This window comes from Stenella coeruleoalba (assembly GCF_951394435.1).
Source record: "Stenella coeruleoalba genome assembly, chromosome: 10".
NCBI lineage: Eukaryota > Metazoa > Chordata > Mammalia > Artiodactyla > Delphinidae > Stenella > Stenella coeruleoalba.
In genome coordinates this window covers 100468516-100481598 of record NC_137156.1, presented here as the reverse complement: position 1 = coordinate 100481598, position 13083 = coordinate 100468516, and the positions used below count along the sequence as shown (strand labels likewise).

Genomic DNA, 13083 nt, shown 5'->3' with positions numbered 1-13083 from the left:
ACCTGGCACTCTAACGGCCTCGGTGGTTTTACAGAGTGCTTTTGTTGATGATTCCCTCACAACAGAATCTGTGAGTCTGTTGGATCGTCACAACAGATCTAGGAAGACGCTTTTGAATGCACTCGCAAGGGGGAGGTAAAGTGGCACACCCAAGGTCACAGAACCGAGCCCGACTCAAGTGCTTGGTCAGTCTCCAACTGAATGCTTTTTGATGACAACCTTGGAAAATCTGGCTTGGTTCTAGCAACCAAACATTTGTGAAAACAAGCAAAGATTTCTCAGTCGTTCTCACATCCACTTAACAGAAATTTCTTGAGTCCCTACTGTGTGGCCAGACCCGCGGGATGTTGGGGGCAGCTGGGGAAGCACTTCTAGCTGTGATGCTTGCCCACATGTGGGTGGCTCAGATGATCCAAATCCTCTGCGTTAGGGAAGGAAAAGGTCTGGCCTTTGTTCCAGTCTCATCTCCAATCTCTTGTCTGAGTACCAAGTTACTATGGCGATGGATTCTTGGAAGGACAGACCAGACAGATGGATAGGTTGATGTGTTTTGCCCAAACATGCACATACTTCAGCAACTGGGTACTCTGGAAATGCTGAAGCAATGGAGAACATGCTGTCCTTCAACGGGGCCTTTCAGCTGAGGAGCTTCCACAGGGAGCCACTCCGAAATGTGTCCGGAGGTGGCAACTGTTCCCACAGAGAAGTGCAAATGGGATGCTATGGAACATGACACATCCAACTGCAATTAGAATACTTCCTAGAGAGGCAGTGAACCCTAGTTGGGAGAATCAGCCTCCCCAGTCTGACAGATCCTGGTCCAATTCTGGCTTTGCCACTCTGTGGCTTTGGGACTTTGCAGGGCACAGTTAGCCTCTGCGTCTCTGTAGGCTACTGCCGAGGTGCAAGGTTATGTGGTTAAGCACCCAGTCAGTGCCTGACACACAGAAGGCCATCACATTTAAAAATTATTATTACCATTTAAAGCGCTAGACTTCCTCTCACTCCTGTGCCCAGCCGTTTTACCACTGGGTATGCTGAGGAGCAGAGGACACCCCGTTTCCCTGAGCCAGAAGCAGAACCCAAGTTTCTCTTCCGGGTGAGGAAAGTGGCAGGTGGACCATTCTGGCCATTCTGCGGCCACTCTCCTTCCGTCCTCCCCCACCCTGCCTCAAATTCCCTCTCTGCCACCTCCTAGCTGTGGGACTTCAGACAAATCCCTTTACCTCTTCCAACCTCAGTTTTCTCACCTACAAAACGGTACCTACATCACAGGGCTGCTGCGAGGAATAAACAGGAAGATACACTGGAGCTCACGGTGCTTTGCTCAGAGAGGAGACAGGACCTGCTGAAGGTCCTGGGGCATGTGAGTGGTGGGCCCGGGTGCATCCCACGCAGAGCCCGTGCTCCTCCCACGGCTCCATGGCCTTTCAGCACCAAGCACATCACAGCCGCCGAGGAAGCTGTCTGTCTTGGGGCCCACGGCAGGAGGGCTGGGCAGCCTACCTGACGCGTGTGTCTTGGCAGTGCTTTCTCCTGCCCCTTGTGCAAGGTGCCAGTCTATGTGGCCTACCTTTCTGGGCTTCCTCAAAACGATCGTTCTCTGCTAGCCACTGAGCGTAGGGCACGTAGATGTCATCCTTAAACTCGGGATGCTTCTCACCCAAGGCGAAGGCCTAGAGGAAGGAGCAAATGGCTTCTTAATAAAGCAGCCCCCGCAGCCCCCATGAAAACACGGGCGCTTGGCTGAATCCATCAGGGATGTCATATTTTGCCAGCCTGACAACTCGGAGGAGGAGAGTGCCTCCCCCCCCCCACACCCCCAGAAACGCAAAAACAAATCAGCTCTTTGAAAACAAAAGGCAATTAACAGCAATATGCAAGCAACTGGATTCAGTAACAACACAGTCTGTTTCTGAACCACAGAAGTGGCACAGAATCGGAAACATTTTATTTTGAGGCTTTGCGTGGGCTCCTGTCGCGCTGCAAACAGATTTCTTTTAATTGCAGGCGACACCTAAGGAAAGATAATTGACATTATCATCATTGCTGCTTATTAGCTGTCAAAGATGACCGTGGTCGTGGTGCTGCATGGGACCCGGTGACTGCTTCATCTAAGCCTCAGAACCACCTGTCAGACCGGGAGAACCGGAAATGAGTCACGGGGGAAAATATGTGGCAACGGGGAGAAAGTCTGCCTCATGCACAGCCAAGATGCTCTAATTTATGCTGCTTGAGAAATCTGATAAATGTATCTTGAGAAGCCATTATTGCCTCTGTCCCTGGCTCCACCTTTTCTCATCAGTGACCCTGTCACCTCACCAAATGGAGCCAATTAGCGGGGAGACAAGAGTCAGACAGCTCTTACCAGCAAAGGCCTTGCAGCGGCTCTGCAGACCAGACCACAGTGGGTGGGTGGGGAGGGTGAGGACGGTGTGCACAGCTCTCATCCCCTCGAGGATGAATTTTAATCCAGGGCACAGGGAGCCAGTCAGCTGGAGGGCGGGACTTAAGCCACAGAGGGGCAGCACACCAGCTGCTCCACCAGCCCCACCACAGCCATCTCTCCCGCTGGCCTGGCTAATTCTCTGACCGACCCTCACGACAGAGGAGTCGGGGGGAGGGGGCCGGGAAGAGGAGGAGGAGCTGGCCCCTGAAATGGCTCCGGCCGTTTCAGGGAAAGTACGGGTGGCATCTTCTGCCAAAATGCCAGCCAGCAGGTTTTAAATGTCACACAGGTGTGCCTCCCTGTCTGCGATGCTTCAGCCCGTGGTGCTGGTCAGAGGCAGCTCAGACCAACAGCAGGCAGTGGGGGCTGTCACGTTAACTCCCACATCCTTGGGGTCCATCACTGGGCTGGCACACAGCCAGCAGGCCATAAAGATTTTCCAAATGAATGAACGAATAAGCGAACAAACAGAAAGCGAGTACGGAGAGGCCCTCCAGGATACTCTGGCTCAGAGAATTCACAGGTGAGTCTCGTGACTGCCAGGCCAATGTTCACACCCACAAGGAGGACAGCTGCTCTCCACCCAAACCCCCCAAATCCCCATGTCCCGGGGCTCAGGGAGGGCCCCCTATACTCACCTCATCCCAGCGCTGGGTGTCCACGTGCAGGTGAACCAAGGACTTCAGGTCACCAATCTTCAGGTAGGTCTCGGCAGCATAGCCAGGGTTATCCAGCTTCTTGAAGTAGTGGGCGCACATCAGCAGGGGCTCCCGCTCGGCCTTGTCCAGCTTACGGGCAATGTCGATGAGCCTGGAGCGGCGAGAGCAAAGGGAGGAGATGGACTCCCAGGAAGGGAGCCCGGTGGAAGGAAGCGAGCGTCTGCGTCTTCCCAGGGCAGGCTCGGTGTTGATTCATGCTGACGTCCCCAGGCCTCCGTATGGCGCCATGGCCCCTGGTGCTTGACGGGAGGTTATTAATTGAGTGAATACTTAATCCAGAAACGCTGCTTGGTAAAGGACACCAGTTCCCCCACCTCTTGCGCCTTTCACAGGAGTTACGAACCTATCCAGCAAGCTTTACTCATCACCTACGGGCGTCAAGCTCAGCGCCATGAGCTTTCGCATGTGTGATCTCACTGAACCTTCACCGCCCTAAGGGGGTGGTACTGCTATTCCCATTTAACACATGAGGAGACTAGAGGCTAGGGTGAAAGGTGAAGCAACCTGCCCAAGACTCTGCAGCCAGGAAGTGGCAGAGTGCCCTTTCCAGCACCATTTGAGGAATTCTCACAGGAAAGTAGAAGCAGAGGTGGGAGATGTCTTCTGGGACAGGACCTCTCAAGGAAGAGGCATGTGCGGTTCTGCTCTGAGCTCTGGAAGGAAGGCCTGCAGGGAATCTTGACTGTGCCTCTCCTCCTGGCCAAAGTGCTGACCAGGCTGAGGGGCCATGGGGACCACTGGTTCACCACTTTTCCCCAGTGGTAGCCAGCCCTGCCACTGCTCGTGGGCTCATGAGGCTGCGTGGAAAGTGCTTGTTCCCTCTGGTCAGGCCGGGGTTTTGAGTAAAACCAGCTCTCCCAAGGGAAAGGGGTTCTACCCAGCTCGCTCTTTGTGAGAAGCAGCTGTAGCAAAGCCCTGTCTCAGAGACAGGCGAGCTCAGGGAGGCCTGTCAATCTGTCCTTAGAATAATAATGGCATCTAAAAATAACACTTCTCAGCAAAGAAAGGACACGTGTTGAGGGAAAGGTGGCACAGGCAGCACCTCCGCCCCCGCCCCGCCCATTAACCCTAATGTCCCTGGAGGAGAAGCACCTTTTACAGCCAGGCCTGGAAGAAGGACAGAACATGCTTAATGTCTCCTTTCTGCACTAGTTAAGTATCCCCAGGGTAACCTGATTCATATAAGCTGCAAATGAAAGTGACAGGCAAAACCAGAGGATTGAGTGGGGGACCTAAAGCTGCCTGGCTCTCTCCTGTACCACACCTTTCATGAACAGAATAACTGGGGGGCAAAATCTGCACCTCTATCTTCAAGAAACGTTATCCTTGGACAAGAGAAAGATGGGGTAGTAGGTCACCCACCCAGGTCCCTTTGTGAGGGACCACACCAACCACCTGACTTAGCCATCAACCAGCCCCTCCCCCTCCCAGGTCCCGGGCCACTGCTACCTGTTTCTAGAACAGCCAACAGCTTTCAGGGCTTAGACTGAGCCAAACTCAGGAGCCACTCCCTCACCTCTTCTCCTGTGCCAGCTGTAGCAGCCGATACGTGTGTACATGTGTGAGCACAAAGCCCACTCTCCCTGACGGTGGGAGGAGAAAGCCCTCTGCCTGAAGGTCTGATGCTCTAAGAGTCCTAAGACCAAATCCATGCTCTGTCTGGCAGCTCCACCGCAAGTCCCCGTTGCTTCTGTTCTCTGCCTTGAGTGAAATCACTGACCACCAGGCCCAGAGCTCAGAATCAGCTCTGCCGGCCCTGCCCCGACGCACCCTGCCTTGGGTCCTGTCAGTTCACCTCCTCCACGTCTCTCTCATTCTCTCAGCTGCCACACTGGCCACTTACCTGGTCCTCCTCTAGTTTCCCCTCCATCCCCCCACCTGCTGCCTGAGTGGGCTTCTGAGAGCACAGCCCCGACCAGGGGTCCTCACCACCTACTGACAAATCTAAACGCCTCAGTTTGGCTGGCCCCGGAGGCCCTCCCCGTGAGGCCAGCCCCGATGCCCCTGCCACAGCCTGCATCCTCCACCCTCACCTGGACCCTTCATGTGACCAACGCCAACTTGTCCTGCTTGGGCAGTTCTTCCACCTGCACGATCTTCCCTTCCTACCAACTCTACCTCCTGAAATTCGTCAAATGACCTTCGTGCAAAGACTACCTCTCAGGAGAAGACATCCAGGGCTCCTCCCGTGAGAATTCACGTCTCCTTCCCTGACATGCTTAGGACTTTTCTTGTTCTTTTCAGGGCCTACCATCATACCGGTTATGGGCACTGAGATCAGTCTGTAGCTCTGCTCCACAAATTCCCAGCTACCTGGCCTTATACGATCACTTGGTCCCTGAACCTTGGTTTCCTCCTTTGAAGGTGGGCATGGAAACACCAACGCGGAGGGTGTGGGGGAGAACCGAAGGCCGGCTCGGCTCGTAGGGAGGGCTCAGGGAATGGCAGCCCCGGGACCTGGGTGGCTCCCCCCTCAGTCCCCACCACCCTTTCCCCAGGGCCTTGCTGAGCTTCCCAAAGGCAGCGACTGCCTCGTTCAGTCTCTGTGTCTCCCAAAAACCAAGTCACCATCACCTTCGGATCAGATACTTAGAGAAACACTAGTTTTTTCCTTGTCAGTCAAAACCAAGAGCTGACATGACATGACATGCTGCCAAATGCCTCTTGGGGCAGGGACTGAAAACCTACGTGTCAACCCAGCCGTGGTCGCCGCTGATCTCTATGGCCTTGCCGTGCTCGCCCGCCGAGATGTACATCTCCACGGCGGCTTTGGGCTCGTTGATATTTCGAGCCCAGTCGGCCTGTTTGGTGATTAGCATCTTTGTTTCTTTGGGGTCTCCAGATCCAAGGAAATCCTGAGGAAGCACAACAAACAAAAACATTCCGGATTAGAACTTCCTGCTGCCAGCATTACGTCAGGCTGCTGAAGGCTGCAGCAAGGAAGGGCCCCATTTGGCTGCAGCAGGCGGTCAGGATGCAGGCATGAGCCCGTACCCTCGGGGCGGACTGCAGGGCAGGCCCAAGTGCTGGGGAGGAGGGCTCGCAGGCCGCCCCACAGGTGCTCCTGGGGGTACGAGGTCAGTGTCAAGGACTATGGCCCTCAATGTTTCTTGCCCTTCCCACTAATGGACGTTTGTTCTTCAGCTAAACAACACTTTCCTGACTCTCTGGAGTACTGCACACAACCCCGCAGTGTGGGAGGTTTATGATCAGAGTACTTTGTTTCTCTCTCATATAGAGTTTGATGTATGTGTAACTATTCCTTTATAGTGACTTTACAAAATTTCAAACAGTCAGACCTAAAATCTTTATTCAGAGTGTAAGGATGATACCACACGCCTCAGAGTGAGGCTGAGTATGTGGTCCCCTGAACTTAAAGGAGGCAAGATGGTTTACAGAGTTCTACGACGGCCCCTCAGCCATCACCACACTGCAAGTATCACTGGCATCCGTTTTCTGACTCTGTTCACGTTCTGCTGCCTGAACTCAGGGCGTTGTCCCCTCGGCTTTGCCCCAGCTGTTTGCCTGGGGCCGACAAGGAGCAGGAGTGGTTTTGGTTATGGTTAATTACTTCTCAACAGGATAGTATCAGACCCTGTCTTGAGATCAGGTCTGCAGGGGTGGGGAGAGCAGGAGGCCGTGGGGGATCTGAGGCAGGGGGAAGGGGTTGGGAGAGAACCCATGAAGGAGGAGAGGCCTGTGTTCCTTCCACCGCAACAGGGGCCTCTGAGGGGCCGTGCCCAGCTTCCCCAGGTTGGCCTTAGAATTCGCAAGAAACAGTCTCAGAATATCACCTCTTTTCAGGATACAGTTACCCAAAACATGTGTTGAGGGTTGCCATAGTTGAGGCAGCTTTTGGTGCTGACAATTTGAAAGGTGGGGCTTTTCAAAAAGGGAAATTGAGAGTGCTTGGAGCCCAGCTCTGCACTCCTCCTAAGAAGCAGTTTGTCTCAGGAATAATGTACCCTGCAGAGGCTGCGCTGTGTCAAGCTCACAAAGCATAAGAAAGCACTCCTTTCTCCACTGTACATTCCTGCCTCTTTTATCAAAGATAACGTGACCACATGTGCATGGGTTTATCTCTGGGCTTTCTATCCTGTTCCACTGATCTATATTTCTGTTTCTGTGCCAGTACCATACTGTCTTGATTACTGTAGCTTTGTAGTATAGTCTGAAGTCAGGGAGCCTGATTCCTCCGGCTCCATTTTTCGTTCTCAAGATTGCTTTGGCTATTCGGGGTCTTTTGTGTTTCCATACAAATTGTGAACTTTTTTGTTCTAGTTCTGTGAAAAATGCCAGTGGTAGTTTGATAGGGATTGCATTGAATCTGTAGATTGCTTTGGGTAGTAGAGTCATTTTCACAATGTAGAGCAGAGAAAGGACAGCCTCTTCAATAAGTGGTGCTGGGACAACTGGACAGCTACATGTAAAAGTATGAGATTAGAACACTCCCTAACACCATACACAAAAATAAGCTCAAAATGGATTAAAGACCTAAATGTAAGGCCAGAAACTATCAAACTCTTAGAGGAAAACATAGGCAGAACACTCCATGACATAAATCACTGCAAGATTCTTTTTGACCCACCTTCTAGAGAAATGGAAATAAAAACAAAAATAAACAAATGGGACCTAATGAAACTTCAAAGCTTTTGCACAGCAAAGGAAACCATAAACAAGACCAAAAGACAACCCTCAGAATGGGAGAAAATATCTGCAAATGAAGCAACTGACAAAGGATTAATCTCCAAAATTTACCAGCAGCTCATGCAGCTCAACAACAAGAAAACAAACAACCCAATCCAAAAATGGGCAGAAGACCTAAATAGACATTTCTCCAAAGAAGATATACAGATGGCCAACAAACACATGAAAGAATGCTCAACATCATTAATCATTAGAGAAATGCAAATCAAAACTACAATGAGATATCATCTCACACCGGTCAGAATGGCCATCATCAAAAAATCTAGAAACAATAAATGCTGGAGAGGGTGTGGAGAAAAGGGAACACTCTTGCACTGCTGGTGGGAATGTGAATTGGTACAGCCACTATGGAGAACAGTATGGAGGTTCCTTAAAAAACTACAAATAGAACTACCATATGACCCAGCAATCCCACTACTGGGCATATACCCTGAGAAAACCATAATTCAAAAAGAGTCATGTACCAAAATGTTCACTGCAGCTCTATTTACAATAGCCAGGAGATGGAAGCAACCTAAGTGTCCATCATCGGATGAATGGATAAAGAAGATGTGGCACATATATACAATGGAATATTACTCAGCCATAAAAAGAAACGAAATTGAGTTATTTGTAGTGAGGTGGATGGACCTAGAGTCTGTCATACAGAGTGAATTAAGTCAGAAAGAGAAAGACAAATACCGTATGCTAACACATATATATGGAATCTAAGGAAAAAAAATGTCATGAAGAACCTAGGGGTAAGATGGAAATAAAGACACAGACCTACTAGAGAATGGACTTGAGGATATGGGGAGAGGGAAGGGTGAGCTGGGACAAAGTGAGAGAGTGGCATGGACATATATACACTACCAAATGTAAAATAGCTAGCTAGTGGGAAGCAGCCGCATAGCACAGGGAGATCAGCTCAGTGCTTTGTGACCACCTAGAGGGGTGGGATAGGGAGGGTGGGAGGCAAGGAGACCTAAGAGGGAAGAAATATGGAAACATATGTATATGTATAACTGATTCACTTTGTTATAAAGCAGAAACTAGCACACCATTGTAAAGCAATTATACTCCAATAAAGATGTTAAAAAAAAAAAAAAGAAAGCACTCCTTTCCCCTGATTAGCACTCACTTGTCAGAAAAGTACAGTCAATGTATGCTAAAAACCCACTTGAACAATTAGCGTTCTCTTTTCTTCCATTTGCTTTCAGGGTAATTGGGTAGCCCCTAAAATAACATATTAGACTGGCCTAAGACAAGCGATTCTTTTCAGGAGAGGAAGGAGCATCATGACTCTGATGCTGAGGATCCAATAAAAGACAGGCCCGCCTCGCTGGCTTGGGGCTTTCTGCAGTGCACACAGGTGAAGGGGCTGGAAGGCAGCCGCTGACTACCTGCAGATGCCTGGTTTGGGCTGTTACAGACCCAGCCTTTACTCTTGGCAGCTACAACGTGTACTCTTTATGCCAACACAAAGCCGGAAACTCTTCTTTAACCTGGTTGGCTAAATGAGGTTAGCAGCTGGGGAAAACAGGCATCGTGAGAGAACAGGAATGTCCTTCAAAGGGAGTGCTCAGTGGACTCCGGGTGTCTCACTCTGTAGTGAGAAGGGTCAGAGGCTAAGAGCAAGCCATAAATTTGGGTCGTCAGTGTGGAGACCAGGCAGGGACACAGCTCCCGGGCTTGAAAGAGCCTCCTCCAGCCCCACGCTCCAGCTCCTGGAGCTCGGACCTAATAGAAGTTAAGTCTAAATGGTGCTTCAAGGCTCAGCAAACTGGGTTTCCAAAGGTTCTCTGGTCCCATGAAGCTAATTTACACGTTATCTGGGGCCACGGCAAAGACTCTGTCCCGGAGTGGACAGAAAGAGGCTGTGCTGAGTGATGAATGAGACTAAACAGTGTTCTCATGCTTGGTGATTTTGATAAGGATATACGACATAAGAGTTAAGAGCATTATAATTCCCTTTATCTCCATATAAACATGTCACTTCCCCGGAAAGCATACAATTTATTTGTACGTGGGAATGTAATTTAAAAATTTTCTGAAAACCAGATTGAATCTTGGGAAGCAATTTTCAAGTAAACAAAAACATGCCATGTTAATAAGCACTGTATCTTCCCCCACCCCCCGACATAATGTGTACGTACACATTTTCTCAAATTCAGACTGTCGGGGGTCGGGGGGGGGAATGAAATGGAAGCAACCTACTTGGATCCTACTTGGAATTGTGATCAAAACCTGAAACCGGAAACAACCCCCAGCATATTTACCTTCATGGAGAGGCAGACCAGACGGACTGCGTAAACGGGCTGCCTTTCTGGGTGGAAGAGCGTAGGCGCACAAAGCCCACTGGAAGTGTGAGGAGGGGCTTCAGTGCAGGGCGGGGTGGGGCTGGCGGGGGCCGGTCTGAAGGACGGCCATGCTATGGTCACGCCTGGCTCCACTCACTCTCCCAGCCTTTCTACAGCTCGGCCTTTGTAAAGGGCTTCCTCGTGGGTTCATTTCTGCAATTCTCAGAACTGAGCTCAGCTGGACAAGGCGACCCTCCAAGAAGGAAATGGAAGCTGGCAAAGTGCGGAGTCTCCCCCAGGTCACCCACAGGGAGGCTGAGACTCACGCCCGCTCTCTGGGCACCACGGCAAGGTGCTGTCTCCTACGCCACAGCTGCCCACCAGGACTTTGCAGAGGACCCGGGAAGCGCTGTTGGTCCAGAAGAACAACTAAGCCTAGCTGTTCCTAAAGCCTGAATTCTACCCTCAGGGATTCGATCCTTTAGTTCAAGGTTTTATCCTTGGTTTAAATGTTGTCACCCCCAGAAAGAGACACCCTGATTTATGTGTTCTCAGTGTGAACGCACTGTTAAATTGTGTGTGTGTGTGTGTGTGTGTGTGTGTGTGTGTGTGTGTGTGTGTGTGTGTGATGTGTGTGGTGTGTGTGGTGGGGTTTGGGGGAAGATACAAAAGTTGAAGAGGGCAAAAAGGGGGCTACCTAAAGCACCCAGATCTGAGAGTTGGGGTGAAGGAGCCACCAAGGAAGAGACAGACTGGAGCCCAGGTGCTTGGCCAGGTACTGATGACCAGCAACTCCCGGGCCGCATCACAGGGACCCATGGATGGTAGAAGATAAAAGAGCACGCAGACATCTCCAGGAACAGAAAAGCAGGGGAAAAAATGGGGAGAATTTTCCATCTTGAACTCGTTAGCTAATTACCATTAATAGCCTCTAACTGGTTGTGGCTGATGACTCACTGAACATTCTGAAGCCTCTCTGAGGTTACCCAGAGACAGGTTAACAAAGGCACCTCCGTGGAAGGAAGATCCTGGCTGTTCCAGGCACCCACCCTCTTTTCACCCGCGCTAGGCGAACCTGCATGTGTCCTGGTGGTCTGGGGTCCTCAGTGGGACTCAGTCTCACACAAGCCACCAGGAGCTGCTCCAGGAAGACTGCCCTCACGTACCTTTAAAGGCCCAGACCTGTTGGGGACTAACCTTAACAGGGGCCCTCCAAATGCAAGAGGATATCTCCCCCAACCCCAGGCGAGCGATGGGGGCACAGTGTGCTCACAGTGGCGGCAAGGTCTCTGTCACAGCGCCTTTGAGGCCCAGTGCGAAGCCCAGCACCAAGCAGAGCAGGCACTTAGGAAACCTTGGCTGGAGTGAACCACGCTGGCCGGTGTGACGACAACGGCAGAACCAGCTCATGCCTGAGGACACAGGTTCTCAGTGGCTTCTGACAAAGGTTTGAGAGACTTTGTGGGAAACAGAACCCCGAACCCTTAACAAAGGGACTATGCTGGTTAGGACTCACCGTCCATCCAGTTCTGTCACTGACAAAGCTCTGAACCGTTACACTCTGTCCCTTTTGACATCAGCCTGAAAGGTCAGTTGTAGGTCAGCTTTAACCAGTGGCCTCCGATGGTTCCTCGTTTATCAATGTGCCCACAGCTGTTCTGAGGCCACAGCTACCGTCTGTCCGCACCACCTCTGGGGTAGACAGCCTGGAAGCCGCAGGGTCGGGATGGCAGTGGGCAGGCCGTGGCCGGGTTACCTTGGCGTACTCGAACATGCGGAGGTCTGTGTACATGTCGAGTGCGAGGTTCTCGTGCCCACTCCTCTTGTACAGTCTGGCGGCCTCGTGGAACTTCCCCTGGTAGGAAAACACATCTGCCAGAAACAGGTCATTGTTGGTCTCTCCCCGCTTCTTCCTCTCCTGGAAAAATTAGAAGCACAGGAAACGGCCTCTGCAGCCATGGCAGGAAGCAGCCTTTACAAAAGTTAGATGTTGCTATTTCAGGTTAAGCCCCTGGGCCTTCCTACTGGAACCTACGCTTGGCTCCTGGGCTGTTGTGTCTCTCACCTAGGTTTCTGGTGGGAATGCTTGACAACAAAAGCAGATTTTTTTTTTCCAGATGAGTGAAGATCAAAAGAGATGCAAACTTTTGTTTGTTTAATGGAAATTCCTCACGGCTGCTTCCTTATATATTAGTGAGGATGGTGTGTACCGCCCACTCGTAGGGGGCCCCCAAGCTCTAAGAGCTCCGAAATCCCCAGGCCTGGTTTGGCCGAGTTGTTACTCATGATAATGGTGGACAAGGACAAAGTTTAGGGTTTCTTCCCAAGAAAAAGACCAACAAAACAGGATAGAGAATCTTACTACGTCCCTGTCTCTAAAGAGAAGGCAAGCAACGCCGTGTGTTGAGAACCCACTAGGCGCCGGCTACTCCTCACCCAAGTGTCACACTGCGGGAAGCCGGGACTCGGGAGAGGGGCAGGTCGCGATCACACAGAACTGGCGTTTGGACTCTGGCTGACTCCAGATGCTCTCTGTTCCACATAATACACCCTTCGGAAACTCGTGATGGCCCCCAACAATACACCTGTGCGCGCAGGCAAACACACACACACACACACACACACACACACACACACAGAGATAGCAGTGCTGAGAATGAGAAGTAACTGGCACTCTCCCCTCCCTCCTGTGTTAGGGAACAGTCAATAGTCTACAGCTCAAGTATTTGTAAACACTCAATAGCACCCAATATCTCATCCCCAGCAGTCTCCTTTTGCTTGTTTTCCAGCAAGTGTATCACAGTGGAGGAAGATGAAACATTGAATCAAACTCCTAGGCAAGGACTTCCCTGGTGGCACAGTGGTTGGGAGTCCGCCTGCCAATGCAGGGGACACGGCGGGTTCAACCCCTGGTCCGGGAGGATCCCAC

General features: G+C 51.2%; 1 protein-coding gene across 5 annotated transcripts in view; it reads right to left on the bottom strand.

Moving 5' to 3' along the window:
• Positions 1 to 13083, bottom strand: part of IFT122 (intraflagellar transport 122) — a 69996-nt gene that overhangs the window by 11754 nt on the left and 45159 nt on the right. For all 5 annotated transcript variants that reach the window (XM_079933885.1, XM_079933883.1, XM_079933882.1 and 2 more), the window contains 4 exons: positions 11911 to 12072; positions 5857 to 6023; positions 3088 to 3259; positions 1574 to 1676 (listed from right to left, as the gene is read on the bottom strand). In XM_079933885.1, the coding sequence (XP_079790011.1) occupies positions 1574 to 1676; positions 3088 to 3259; positions 5857 to 6023; positions 11911 to 12072 (604 nt within the window). The remainder of the gene's footprint in view (positions 1 to 1573; positions 1677 to 3087; positions 3260 to 5856; positions 6024 to 11910; positions 12073 to 13083) is intronic.